The sequence below is a fragment of the Heliangelus exortis genome, chromosome 3 (assembly GCF_036169615.1).
Source record: "Heliangelus exortis chromosome 3, bHelExo1.hap1, whole genome shotgun sequence".
Lineage (NCBI taxonomy): Eukaryota > Metazoa > Chordata > Aves > Apodiformes > Trochilidae > Heliangelus > Heliangelus exortis.
In genome coordinates, this window is record NC_092424.1 from 556,042 (window position 1) to 570,630 (window position 14,589).

Here is a 14,589-nt window from a genome sequence, read left to right on the forward strand (position 1 = left end):
CACCCTCCTCTTCCTTGTAGTGTGTGCTGGGGGGGGAGGAAAAGAGAGCCCAGAGCAGCTGAATGCTCTGGTAGCCCCCTGAGCCTCCCTCAAGCAGGTAGAGGAAGGTTTTTGTGCTTTGGGAAGTCCCAAAGCACCCCAGAGCAGCAGAGAAGTCTTGGGCTGCCTAGGGAAAGCTTCTCGGGAGCCTCTGGGAGGAGCTGTTTAGGTGTTTAAAAGGAGGTTCTGAACAAGTGCATTTGGACCCCCTCTGTGAGTTGTTCCCATTTGCAGTGCTGCCTGGGAGTGCTTGTGCTGGTGGGCCCGGGATCATGTTACCCGGGCAGTTTCCTTCTCTTCTGGCAGCCAAAAAGATATAAATCCTTTTGACACCCACTTGGAATCAGTGATAAAACCCTTGGCATGGCCTTGGCTTTATCTGGAACCAAAGCACTTCCAGAGACCACAATGCAGGTGAACCTCACAGTGTGCAGAGCCTTGGCAAGGGGTCTCTGCAGTGCTGTACCAGCTCTAGGGGATATAAAAACAATTGACTTAAAAATGCGAAAATGAAAGGTAATACAACTCTATGTCTTGAGGGAACTTGCTCTTTTCTCATGGGTATCCAAGTGAATCAGCAGGTTCTGGTGCAAAATGTTCTTGGAGGGGCAATCAGATAGCCTGAAGCCTCCCCCCAGGGTCACTTGGCCTGATGCTCCCTCCTTCCAACCACTCCCTGACCAACTTCCTGGAAAGGTTGCCAGGGTGGGAAAGTCATTTCTTAATGCTGTGTGCTGGGACACATCTGCAGGAGCCCCGAGTCAGAAAATTCAGTTCTGTGCTCATTCAAAAAGCCTTGACAGAGCTGGCTAGGTCCAGCAGACTGGTTGTGTGCTGGATGCCACCTGCTTATCTGGAAGGTGATGTTTCCTCTGGCATTGGGTGACATGGCTGAAGGGATGGGATGGTGAGCCTGCTCCCTCTGCAGGGAGTTGTGACTTCATTGCTTCCTCTTCAGTGCAGGAGCAGAAAAATTCCCTTCTCCTGAGAAGTCATTTCCAAGTTGTCAATTAAACTGTGGAAAGTGGTGGGTTTTTTTTTTTTTTTTTTTTTTTTTTTTTTTACATATATACTCACAACTCATCCCCGCCCTCCCAAGAAAACCAAAAAAATGTGTGGTCACAGGGATGTGCCCCTGCCCCTTCAACAGCCCAAGGGCTGCTGAGAGTGAGAAGAGGTTTCAGCACACCTTGTAATTAGCAGAGGAAGGAGGGTTTTCATGACAACCATAAAGCAACCAAATGTAACTTAAATTCTGCTAGGAAATTCAATTCAAGGAACAGAAGTAGTTTCCTTGGCAAGCTAAGAATAATGCTGGCAATGCTCAAACTGGTTGCTAAGTGAAGGGGCAGAGCAAGGAAATGGCAGTGGCTGTGAGTAGTATTGCTGCTTTAACAAATACATGCCTTAAAGGTAGTAAAATTATACTTTTAAAACTATGGAGCTTCCCAGTGTCACAAGGTTTTCTTTGTAAAGTGAGCAAGGGAGCCAAGGGTCAGTCAAGGCTTGGTATGTGTCTCGGAGGTAATCTGTCCACAGTCAAATCTGTTTATTGCTGCTGGTCACTAGGAAGGTTATACCCCCTCTATAAATATGTGTGTGTGGGGGGGAGGTTCTTTGCAGGGCTTAAATGGGTGCAGGAGCTTTGGTAATAGCAGCATGTGATCAGAAGGGGGAACTATTACAAAGAGCAGCTAATTGCTGGGCAAAAGCACTCTCGTTAATCTCTGCCTGTGCACTGGGTGCAGGGGCCTGGATCCAGCTCCCCCCGGGCTGGAGGCAGAGCTGGCCCCTGGGGTGCAGATCAAATCTGTGCAAAGTGCCATGGAGGAGCCTGAGAAGGAAAGGAAATTGCTGGGGTTTGGTCCTGGTCTTAAAGGATCTGTGGTAGGACCTTTGGCTTAAAAATATTTCTCTGTCTTCTTGAAGTGTTAAGATCTGTGTCTGGAAAAGTGCTGCAGGAGTGTTAAATAGTTACAGAGAAAGCTTTTGGCACAGGTAGTGGAAGCTTTCCTGAATTTGTTGTTTTTGTGCATCATGTTGAACTACTGTAGCAGCCGGGTCACTGTCAGAAGTGGGGACATAACAGAAATGCTTCTGCAGTTCAAGTGAGTAAATTGAGCAGGCTGCTATTCTGGGGCAGGTGTTGGTGTCAGCCAGCATGTGGGGCAGGGATCCCATCAGCCTTCCATGCAGCTGCATTGCACGGTGCAGACATCCCCAGGGGAGGATCTTGAAGGCACTGAGCTGCCTCACCTGGGTGCTAACTTGCAGTGAGTAGTGAAAGCCTGTCCATCCCAGTGTGTGTGGTGTTCTGCTGAGGGCAGAGCTCTGTGTGGTGATGTGCAGCCCCTGTGTCACCCCTGCAGGAGTGGCTGCAGCCCCCCTCTCCCTGCTGGGCCCCCCTGCTCCCCAGCTGATTGGGCTTTGCTCTTTTATACCACACATCTGTGCAGTTTCAGAGAAGTTTGCAGCAAAGGGGTGGAGTGTTCTTACACACACCTCTCTGCCACTAAGGGGATCTTTGCTTAAATGCAGTCCAGAATTCCCTATCTGCTTGTCAAGTCCACCATGAACAAGAATACAAAAAAAGAAAAGGTGAGTTTTGAGGTCTGAGGACAGGTAATGTCCTTACATGACACCCTGTCCTGAGGTGTCCCCTCAGCAAGGACTTAAATGTTTCTAATAGTTTGAGATGTAATTTAATACTTGGGGCTTCCCTTAGGACAGGTGGTAACCACTGGACATGAGGATGTGAATATTTAGTTTTGTTTTAAAGAAACAAACTCGGGCAAAGCCAGGTTATTTTGCTTGTACAGTGTCAGCAATGCTGCTGAGGGGTGGGATGTGACTCCCATGTCACATCCATTTCCATGTGCAAAGTTAATGTCAAAGCAAGCATTTTGTGGGATTCTAGCACTGGAGGGAATGTCAGAATTCTGTAAAGTTTAAGCAGGAACTAGATGAAATAAAAGATAAATATAGAACAGATTTGATCCTAATCTACCCTAACTCTAGTGGTGTGAGCTGGCAAGCAGAGCAGTGCTGGCCTGGCTTTGTGGAGATGTCTGTGGCAAAAGGTCTTCTGGAGAACAAACACATCCCTGGAGTGCTTGGGCTGTTTTCAGTATGAGCAGTGGGTTTGCTTCTGGCTGTAGGACAAGGAGAGGCACGACTGGATGGCAGGATGAGAACTGGCAAAATTAGGTCTCTCTGTGGTTATTAAGCCAGACACTTGTGCAGCCAGAAAAGCTTCAAAAGTTGTTTGTAGCACAAAGGATGATAGACTTTTAACTACCTGCTTTAGTTGGGACAACTACAGTACACTGGGATTTGAATTACTGTTTGTTTTGCTGTCCTACGGTTGTTGGCAGTTCCCATACAGGATCTGTGTTTTAATGTTTATTTGAATGTTTAATTACTCTATAATAGCACAATAATTGCCATGTAGCTGGAGGAATTACGTGGGTGTCTGTATGCTCTAAACCAGTGTCAACCTCATCTGCAAACAAATAATTATGCAGCTAGCATAACTGTTAAACTTAGTAATTAGCAGAGAAAGGAGAGATGTGAAAATGCAGTCATTACTTTTAAAAAACCTCATGGGCAAAGTTCCTTAGGTCCCTGGTTTCTTTTACTATCATGATGTTAGACAATACAAACTGGAACTAGGAAAAAAGTTACAGAATTAAAGGCTGGTAAAGCTGCCTCTGAACTTTGTAACGATAGCATGTTATTTTTGTGGCCTGATACTTTTTGGAGCTGCAGGTTGTGATCAAGCAGAAGAAAATTCTCCCAAGTAACTTTGGATGTGCGCTGGCTGCTCCTGCGAATTTTGGGGCCGCCTGCGGGCTCTGGGAGGGAAACCACCAGGTGGCAATGTGCACCAGGAAATAAAACCTGGCTCTGCCTCGCACCACAGCACTGCTGCAAGGTCGAATGTTCAGCTGTATTAGTACTTGTCCTGTTACAGAAGTTGGTGTAAGAGTTCAAGCATCTTTTCCATTTTAGGAAGTTTTTAAAGTGTAAGAATGCAAATGTCTTTTCCCAAGACAAAAGGAAGCTGTAAGGGTGAACATCTCTGCTTACTGCTTTCTGTCGTGCTGGTGGGTGTCTCCAGTAAACGTGCAGCTGTGTTTGCTTTAGGTTCAAATGTTCCCTCTTCAGTACTTGGAACATGTTTTCTTTTGTCGCTGGTTTCCTACCTGGAGCTCTGCCCCACGCAGCCGGGGGCTGTGTGTCGGAGTTCTGGTGCTCTGCTGGGTTTGGGATGTGGACACAGCACAGAGGAAGGATGTTCCTTGGGTGCAGAAGGACCCACTGTGTGCTTAAGCAATAGTGCACTGACGATTGGGACGCGCTGGGTTTATTCAGAGTAAATCTATTTGCAGATCTGGATTTTCTTTGTGGATTCTGGGTAACAACCTTGAACGCTGTTTTGTCCTAAAGAGTGCTGAGTTTGTTGCCTGTTGCATAGCTTTGAGGAGGGCAAAACTGCCTAAATTCAAGACAACAGAGCTCAAAACCTTTTTTTTTTTTTTTTTTTTTCTGGGTTATCCTGATGCTGCAGGAGCAGCAAGTGTCCAGCTGAGACTTCTGCACCAGAGCCACACCAGGAGTTCAGGTGTCACCGCGTTCTCCGTGCATCCCTAAGGTGCTGAGACGTGTGGAGGGGCTGTGCCAGGGCACTGTTAATCCTCTGGCAGAACAAATGCTGTGAATTATCTCCTGTTTGCTAATCTGGGCGCTGTGCGTTCCCCCCGGAATGTCTCCCAAGCTCTGCCCAGGAGAAGCCCCGGGCTGGGTTTGCTGCCTGCCGGCACCAGGCGGCATCGCGGCTGAGCCAGGGGAGCAGAGGCAGGGGGAAGCTCAGCTTGGAGTCTTTCTGGGCATGGTTCCAGGCAATAATATCTTTTCCCACCAGTTGTGAGGGATCTGAACTTCAGTTTGCATGAAAAGCTCAAAAAAGCAACTGTTTAAAAAACCAGAATCCCCTTTCTGGCTTGCATGGTGCTTGTGGGAGAGCTGGAGTGCAGAGCAACGCTTCCAAGCACTCCTCTGGCTGTTTGCAGGGACACAGCTGCCTCCGTGTCCCCGTTCCCTGGACCTGGGGGGGTTGAGGGGTGGTCTGGGGCTTTCCTAAATGGGCACAATGTCAGGGGCACTGCCCGCAGCAGTGATTGCCTGCGACAAGTGGAGCTTTCCAGACACAGTGGTACATCTCGGCCCTGTGCTGAGCAGAGCCAGGAGCAGCACCCAAGCATCATTTCTGCAAAGCCCATGAGCCAGGCGTGCTGGTGCTGTGCTGGGCAGCCCCCCAACACAACAGCCCGCTGGAACCCACCCTGCTGAGCCCAGCCCTGCTCTTATCTTTCCCAGCTTTTCTGGTCATGTTTTTTCAAAACGTTTATATTCTTTTGCTGTTTGAGCTGCTTTTTCATTTTTTCCCCCTCCTCTGTGTAGTTGCAAAGCTTTGAAAATGTAAGGTGTTGCTCTTAGCGTTTAATTATTTTTTTTTCCTGTGGACAAAGTCAGCCCCTCCAATCTGGCTCTCTAAAGATAATATTAGTAAGCAGCACTGCTCTGCTCGGGGCAGGGCAGGTCAGCTGGAGGCAGAGTTGTTCGCTGCCCGACACATCCACCCGCCTCAGCCACTTGATTTGAAACAATTGGGGTTTTTTTCTGTGGATTTATAAGGGCTCGGTTCAGCACAGAAACAAACAGCAAAGATGATGATCACTTACATTCATCTGTGTCCTGCGGGAGAGGAAAGCGAGCTTCACCAGCCCAGATGATTTTCCAATGAATTGCAAGGGCTGGGTGGGGAAGTCAGAGGCTCTTTTCTGAAGAATAGAGCCCTTAGTGTCTGCCCTGCAACACTATTCCCCCTCTGTCCGTCTGTCTTTAGCTCTTTGTTATGTCAACATCTGTAGCTGTGAGTAAATAGCCCGAGAGGAGAATACATCTTGTGCTGCATCGGGAGCAGCCCGGCCCGGACTGTGCCGCCTCTGTCTGCAGCGGGCACGGCGCTCCCGAGCCCTCGGGCTGCGCTCAATGAGCCCGCTCAGTGCTTCATTGACCCAGCCAGAATGGACCCAGTGTCAGGACTGGGGAGATGCTGGTCTGCTGGAGCCCAGCACCTGATGCTGTGATCAAGATGGGGCGCGAGTGCTGCTCTGGCTAGTTCATGAAACACTCGTGTTTTCTCTTGTCGGCTCCCACCAGGTATTTTTTCAGCTATGCTGATTCGTACAAATAATAAAGTATAGCTATATAAATGCTCGAAACTGCTGGGAGAACTCACTTCACCAAGAAGGACTTGAAAACCCCACTCTGTCTGCAGCCAGGGCCACCTCCTGGTCCTCCTCCCATCCCGTTCCAGGCCCGGTTCAGAGCAGAGGAGCTCAGCTCCGTTTGTGGAACAGGGAGGTGGTGGCTGCCCTGAGCCTGGCTCTTGCCAGCCCCTGGAGCTGCGGGGTGGGAGATTGACAGCGAGATGTTCCCCAGCTCTGTGGCTGGGGGAGCCTGGCTAAATGTCACCTGGCTGCGGGGTGACACAGCCCAGGCACAGCACCTTCCCCGGGGGGTTTGCTGTGCCTGGCAATGACGCGGCTCGGGGTGGCATTTCCCTGAGCAGGGAAACGGCTAATGAGCAGGGGATGGGCTGCTTCAGCACAACCTCGGAGCACAGGCTTTCCAAAGGGGAAAAAAAAAAAAAAGGTCACAACTACTTGGCAAGGAAGTAGTGTTGGAACTATTAGTGCGGCTGCAAGAGTAAACTTGGGAAGATGTGCTCCATCTCTGCATTTCTCTGCTGCTGTAGAGCTCTTAAACCAAAATGCCGTCTTCATCTGAGCTGTTCTGGCAGCCCCAGCCTCTGTGCAGAGGTGTTTGGGCCCTGCTAGGTTGGGCTGCTCTGTTTTACAGCTGTTCCCTTACTGCAAAATGGGTTTGTTTATTTTGCAGAGTGTCAGGACAACTCCACTGCAGTTGCAAGGTGCTGGTCAGACGTGGTGTGAGGAATCTGCCTCCAAAGCACTGATGAACTCGTTAGGCAAAGGGCAAGTGGGACCTCGGGGAGCCACCGGGGTCAGGCAGCAGTTCTGAGGGTGGAAACTAAATCAGCAGTGCCGGGGGATGGAGCTCTGGTCAAATATGCTTAGATAATTTTGCTGGGCCTTGAGATCCAACTGTCCTGTATCTTTGGACAAAGCTGTGGTGTTATGAGCTGGAAGTCTGCAGAAATAACCAGGCTGTTCAGGTGAGCAGCTTGATCCACACACCTGGGACATGTTTGCATCACGAGTGGAGGCTGCAGCAGCAGAACTGCATCCTGCTGTGTGATAACGTGTCCTGCCCCGGGCTGCCCTCCCATCTACTTGTGTGCCAAACAGATGCATTAAAAATACTGCACTGGTTCCACAGCCTGACACAGGAATATGGCTTGCTTTTCTCTGAACAAAAATACTTTTTTTCTTCCCATATTCAGTTGAGCTATTTCGTTATCTGTTGTGAAGTTAGGTGTGTAATTGTTCCTTCCACTGAAGTCTGTTCGTTTCCCCAGCCTGTATTTTGTGTGTGTGTGTTGGTAGCTTTCTGTAGCTCAGTCAGACAGCTAGCGAGTACCCAAGAACCACATTTCTCTCTTTTACAAAGCGTTGCAAAGAGCCAGCTGGAAGCCTGTGTCTCTGTAAGTTAATCTGTAACTTTCCTATCTCTGTTAGAAGGCTGGTGAGATGAGGGACTCTTCAAGGGGAGCTCTCCAGGGAAACCTGTGGGTCCCAGTGCAGCAGTGAGGCTGCTGGTGGTTTGCAGCCATCATCTTGACAGCTTGCAGCTAGGAACTCCAGCACTGGCACTGGTATTTCACATCTGGAATGTGCATGTTGCTGGGTAGAAAATGAACAGTGAGGGTCAGAGGGGACCCCTGGCCCAGGCTGGGCTGCAGGGCAGTGTCACTGCCACTGACTCTGTCACACTTCTCTCCACTGTGCTTCCAGAAGAGGCTTTTGAGGGTGGTGTGAGGTCACTCCTTGGTGGCTGGCTCTGGCAGTTAATTAGTGAGCTTTGTAAATGAGCATCTCTGTTCTGCAGGCCTCTGAGGAGTGGTGCAGCCTCACTTGTGCAGCTCATTGAGCTGGGCTGGTGCACAAGGGGTGAGATTTCAGCAGCCTCAGCCTTGACATGGGGACCTGGAACTATGGACTTGGGTGCTTTTCCTTCGGTTTGCACCATTCACCTCGACCAAATCCTTTCCCTTTGCTCTTTTTTCCCCTGTGTCCTTAGACTCCTGCCAGGAGTCCTTGCTTTGTAAGACCTGGGAGTGACCTGGCCACAGTGCTACCAGCTGAGGGAAGGTGTTAGCATTAAGGAGTCCATCTGACTGAATATGCATGTGTTCTATTGTTAATTGAACACTTCATTATTTTTATGGCTTTTTAGTTTTTTCCCTATTTTGCCATTTTTGCTCTAATAAAGTATCTGCTACGAAAACAGCTCATGTGGACAGAGGGTTTTCTTCACTTTGAAAGGAGCCTTTATGGGGCTTTTTTGTTCTGTCACATTCAGAAATGCTGGTTGCAGACCCACTAACTATGCTCTTGGTTGCAGATGATTTTTTTTCCCTCCTTTAGAGGCTTGACAGTAGATTTTGTTTCCATCAAGCAGAAGGGGAAGACTTTTTGAAAGCACAGAGGACTGTAAGGAGCCTAATTTCACTGGAAGGTTGGGTGCTTAGTTGCCCTTTGTGCCATCAAACAAAATCTCCCCATATGTGTGTTGTTTGTGGGCTTTTCCTTCCCCACATGGGAAAAAATTGATCAGTGTTTGTCACAAAGTTACGAACAAACGTCCCTGGTCTCCTTGCTGCATTGATGTCAGCCCAGTGTGTTCTCCTTGCTAACAAAATTAGTTGCAAAGTCAGCAGGAGGCTTTGGAGAACACAGAGCGTGGGGTTTGTTTGCATAGCACACAGGGCTGGCTGCTGCTTAAATCACAAATCAGCCCTCTGCTCACCGGCTCCCGAGGCGGCGGGGGTTTGGTTTTGTTTTAGGAATCGTTGTTTGAATAAAAGGTCATTTACTGCCTTACTGCGGGGGGGGAACAATGATAATGTACAGTGGTGGAGTGCACACTGGGGTTTTTCAGCGGGGCCACAAAGGAGGTGGTGTGCGGGAGCTGTAAACAGCCTCAGCACCACGGGGCAGACAGGATGGGCGCTGAGCCCCCCCATCCCCGGGCGCTGGGCCCCCCCATCCCCGGGCGCTGAGCCCCCCCCATCCCCGGGCGCTGGGCCCCCCCATCCCCGGGCGCTGGGCCCCAGCCGCCCTTGCCCCGGGGGGCTCAGCTGGAGGGTTTGGTTCCGTCTGATGAGGGCACAGATCCTGCTGTCCCCGGGATGTGTCTGGTGCTCAGCACCCCCCGGAGCAGGCTGTGGAAGGGGACCCTGTGCCTGCCGCTCACCTGCAGCTCTTGGTGTGGGAATCCTCACCCCGGGTCCATCCCCTGGAGCCCGAGGTGCCGGGGATGGGGAGATGGCTCCTCGGGACTTTGCTCGCCGTTCATTTGCGGGCAGCCCCCTCCCTCCTGTGCTTTCACCTTTCTCTCTTTTCCTGCTGGATTTCAGTCCTGAGGTCCTGCAGAAGCGCTAAGCTGGTTTATGCTTTGCTGCACTCGAATTCAACATTTACGTGTTATTTCTAAATGTCTGTAAACAAACGGGTACTGGGAACACCAACAAAATGCGATTATCACTTCCTCCCACCTCTTTCTCCAGCTTTTTTGGGTTTCTGCTGTAACAGCAGTATCCAAATATGTGCAAAATGAAGAGATATATTTTTAATTTATGTGGGTTCTTAAAAGGCTCCTTTAAGTTCAGATTAAACCCTACTGCAGGTTCAAGGGAAAGCTGAAGAAAATCAATTTTCCCAGGCTAAAGAGAGCAAAACCACTGCAGTTTATATGGTGTCCTTTGTTACTTGAATCAATAGCTCTGTTCTCATGAATGGCTGAATAATCACTTTTTTATATAATGTTAGTATACACGCAGACTTAACTTCCCCAGACTTTGTTGTTGAACCTGCAGTAAAATATTTTTGATCATTAACAGTTTCTTGCTCTTACCCTTGTTTAATTTTTTTTCTGTATCTGAGTCTTGCTCTGAGCTTGAAATGTGGTGATTATTCCCTACTGTGGCACTGGCATGGAGTATAAAAACGTCTCAAATAAATTAATGTTTTCCCAGTAAATCATAAGAAATGTCAAGCCATAACAGTAGCCAGATCCAGCATCATCTGGGTTTCTTTTTGACTTGGGAATATTTTCAAGTTGTCAGTTCCAGAATCACTAACATGAGAGAAAATGTACCCATCTTAGCAAACAGCTCAACAAAACCCATCTGAGGAAGGGCTGGCTGCTTTTGTGCCATCCTCGTTCAGCATTTGGTGCTGCAGGGAGCCCTGGGCCCCTCTCCCTTCCCAGGAGGAGTTCTCCTGCTCCTCCCAGGTGTTCCCAGCCCTGGAGAGGGTGGGAGCATTTGTTGGAGCAGAGGTTCCAGACCCAGGGCAGGGGGTGTGATAGGAGGACACTCTTGTAGGAGGCTTTTTATCATCTGCTGGTTTAGTTCCCGTATTGCAAATCACCTTGCAAGGACATGATCCCTGCAAAACCAGGCAAGGCAGGCCTGGTGGAGGCTGCCTGGAAACAAAAGGCTTTTGCTGTTTTGTTTCAGTAATTCATACTTATTACTGCTTTGTATTTTAAGCATCACCTTTTCCACTTACAAACAGTTACATTATTAAAAAGATGTTTTTCAGCCGCTAGTAACCTTGGCAGTAGTTGTCAAGGTTAATGGTTTGACATTTCAGATCACCCTCAACTAATCAGCTGAGCGTGGCAGCACATGGGAGAGTGCCATTAGGGACAGTGCCATTAGGGACAGTGCCATTAGGGACAGTGTGGCAGAGGGAAAAGGGCTGGGGAGCATCCAGCCACGGGGGTGTGAGCAGCAACACCCTGCTGTGAAATGGCAGCTATGGGCACCACCTTCTGCAGGAGGCTTTCTCCATCTCCTGAACAGCTGGAGCTGTAGAGACCTTCCACAGGGTCTCTGCCTGGCACCCAAAGTGATCTGTGGCCAGTGGTGTCCACGGGCTCTCTCTGTGCCTTTCTGGAAGCTCAGGGAAGTTCAAGGCAGCCACGTGTTGTATCCAATCTCTCTGAAATCCTCCAGCACCCAGGCATGGAAGCCCAAGAAAAGAACACAAAGGAAGAAATTCCTTCCTTTGAATAGGTATTCCTGCATGGCAGAGCTGCTAAGGATATTTCTAGAAGTGTTTGAGCTTGTTGGCTGCTGAGGTAATAGCATTCAGGTGCTGTCCAGGCTTTGCATCTGCAGTCTAGTGGGGAAGAGCTTGGTGCCTTTGGTGCCACCTGAGCACCTGCAGTTCTGCCCCAGAATCTGGCTTATCTGGCCTCTGGTTTTGTCCAGGGGGGGGCTTGTGACAGACATGACAGACATGCCCTGCTTTCAGGAAGGGCACAAGCAACCCCCTGTCCTTACTCCTATTTAATAGGACAAAATTATATGGACAGAGTTCAGGGCTTTTTGGTGGCTTTACCCTTGCAAGGAGCTTTGTTGCTGCAGAGCGTGTCCAAAATGCACTGAATTGGCAGAAAAAGATGCAGGTGAGGTCTGTGCTAATCTCCACTTAAATCTTCAAATGATTGAAGTATCCAGTCTTAGCAGTGGCATGAAGAAGTCAATGTCATGTGTGGTTCCTCCAGTGCCCACTTAAGGATAATGTGTTTTCATGGACACAGTTCAGCATATAAAAGGCAAGTTTCCTCCCAGTTACAGCACCTTGGAGTAAATCATGAATGCTAGGACTGTTTTTTGGTTTTTTTCTTCTCTTTTGTCCTCTTCAGAATAAGTGAAATAGAAGTAGCTTAATATGGCTGTCACTCGTGTAACTAAGCATTTGCTTGACACCCAGCTGAGCCCATGAAAGAAAAGGCACAGGGTGCTTGCAGAGCAAACCTGGTGTCACAGACAAGCCTCTTCCTCGAGTCTGCCCAGACCAGCAGCACTGCCCCTGCGTGACGTGGGGGTTCTGTGTGTCTTGTTTCTAATGGTGTCACATCGTGGTGATGGGCTGAGGGGGGGAAATTTGTCTGAGATATGCTCATTTTTTCCTTGGCTCTCTTACCAATAAGAATGTTTCCATGAGTTCTTTATTCATTTCAGCCAGGGTGTAACAGCCTTGTCCAAATAGCTGGAGCCTGGAGGAAAATGTTGATTTTTCTCAGTTCCCATGGCCACTGGCTCCTGAGTCCAGCTGGGATGTTTCAGCCTTCAGGGGCTAATTAGACATCTGTATTGCAACTCAAACTTGTGGCTGCTTCATACAAGTGTTTTAAATCCAAAACCTGTTCTTGTGTGCTCAGTGCAATCCAGCTCATTTGCCTGGGCTGCCATGGCAATTAACTTGTCCCCCCATATACAATTTAGTATTAGATCAAACTTCTCACCTAGATGTTATAAAAATATTGTTCATATGTTTATCATGACTTTAAAGACAGAAAATAGTTTGCAGGTATTTTTTCCTTGTGAGAGTCACCCAGTGACTGGTGAGAGGCATCTTGGTCAGGAATGGTTAAAAGCAGTTGGTGGCCTTCAGCAGGGAGGGTGCCTCAGAAGAACACATCCTATTTGCCTATTTGTCTGTGACAGGAGGGTGGGAAGAAACGAGAGAGCTATAACTAAAAATGTGATTTAGCTGCTCTAAGCCTCTACTCCAGATGGTGGGATACAATTTTCCTGCTCTGGACATGGAGGCACTGCCTGGCTACCTAAGCTTGTGGAGCCCAGCTCAGCATTGGGTGGATGCTGAGAACATGAGGAGTGAAAATCTCCAGTGTGGAATTCCAGTGGGGTATCCTGGCACGTCTTATTCCATGGCCAGAAGGATGCCTGGCTACCCAGACTGCTTTTGGCTATCCCTCACTATTCAGACAGTGCCTGTCCTCACTTGTGTGTGCCCTGAGCAAATAACTGGGTAGGGAGGTGGGAGAAAAGCCAACATTCAGCTAAGGGTTTGTGTTGCTTCTGAGCTCCTGCTGCTGGCAGCTCCTTCCCCTAATGGCATCACTTCTGCCCTGTGACAACTGCTCCAGCTCTGGGGAGAGAATAAGGCAAAAACATGAACTAAACATCTTTGTTTTCTCAGATTTTTCCTTGTTGGCTTAATTGCAATAACATTTATATCACATAATATAGTGCAGCAGGGTTGTAATTTTCCTATCATCTAAATTGCAGGCTGAAAATTGTGTTAAGAAAGGACTGTAGAGAATGAATTGCTGCTTTCACAATGACTCCTGCTAACTGACAATGCGACGGGCAAATGGTTACCAAAGGCAGGGTGGGTTTGTGTATAGTGTTAGTGAACTCTAGCATGGTGTTTCTAAACACATCTCTGCACACGCTGAATAATACATTTTTAACTAGAAGCCAGTGTCTCCCTTTAAGCACGCCTGTATTTTTTGCAGGCACTTACAAAGAAAGGGACACGTTCAATATGCCTAATTCTGGGTCTGTTTATTACTGGAGGAAGTGCAATAAAAGGGACTTTTAAAATTCAATTTCCACTGTTATTTGTGAATGTTTTTATGTCCCTGTGAGACACATCTTCACCTGTTTCTAAGCAGCTCTGCTTTCCTGGAGCAGTGCTTTCAATGATGTTTGCCAGGGACACTAAAGACTGCTCCCCAGCAGCTGAACAGTCAGTGGATGTGTTAGAGAAACTCATCTTGGTAATTCAGGTCCTTTAAACCCCCAGTGCTTCAGCTCTGACCTGAAATTCCCATGTGCCTTGGTACAGGTGAGCAGTGGGCTGGGAGCACTGCTGTGACACCTTGTGAAGTTTTCTTGAATATGAGTAGGGTATGGAAACCAGAATGATAGCAATTAAAAAGGTTTTACCACAAATTAAGTCATGTCTAAAGATAGGGCTTTCAAAATGTCCCTGTGTTCTGTGCTCACAGAAACACTTTGCTGTGGATTCTCAGTTAATAGCTTCTGTGTAGGGCTGAGGTGTTATTTTTTTACTTTCTGGCTACTAATAGTGGTTTTTCTTTAGCTTTACAAACAGGAATTTGGCAAAGCTGGCTTTTCAAGCCTGTCAGTTTGAGGCTGGAGGGTTTACCTGGATCCCAGCCATTTGGTCCTGCAGTCCCATCCCAGCTGTCTCTTGGGTTTGCATGTGGATCCTGTAACACACCAGTGTTCTGTTCAGGCCATACCTCATGGTAAGAGGAAGGGGTGTGTTGGGTGAACTACTGATTCATGAATGGATGATCAGGGAGAACAAAGCAGGCAGTTTCCTTGCTGCATGCTCTGATTTGCTTGCAGGCTTTTCTGGTTCACTCAGCTGTGATGCTCTGCTGGACACATTAAATGCACAGGCAGCCCCCCAGTCCTGGGGCATGGCTGGGAGGGGCTGCAGCATCCAGGTTGGACTTGATGGTCTTGAAGGTCCTTTCCATCCATGAGGA

At 48.5% G+C, this 14,589-nt stretch overlaps 1 protein-coding gene across 26 annotated transcripts in view; it reads left to right on the plus strand.

Annotated features, from left to right (window-relative positions):
• Window positions 1–1,524: 1,524 nt before the first annotated feature.
• Window positions 1,525–14,589, plus strand: part of LOC139793872 (uncharacterized) — a 70,988-nt gene continuing 57,923 nt past the window's right edge. For 2 of the 26 annotated variants that reach the window (XM_071738755.1, XM_071738764.1), the window contains exons 1-2: window positions 1,525–1,926; window positions 2,094–2,147. In XM_071738755.1, coding sequence (XP_071594856.1) covers window positions 1,864–1,926; window positions 2,094–2,147 — 117 coding nt within the window. In that variant the 5' untranslated portion in view covers window positions 1,525–1,863. Of the gene's footprint in view, window positions 2,148–14,589 lie in introns of all 26 variants that reach the window. The other 24 variants (XR_011724841.1, XR_011724838.1, XM_071738762.1 and 21 more) reach the window with 23 other exon arrangements.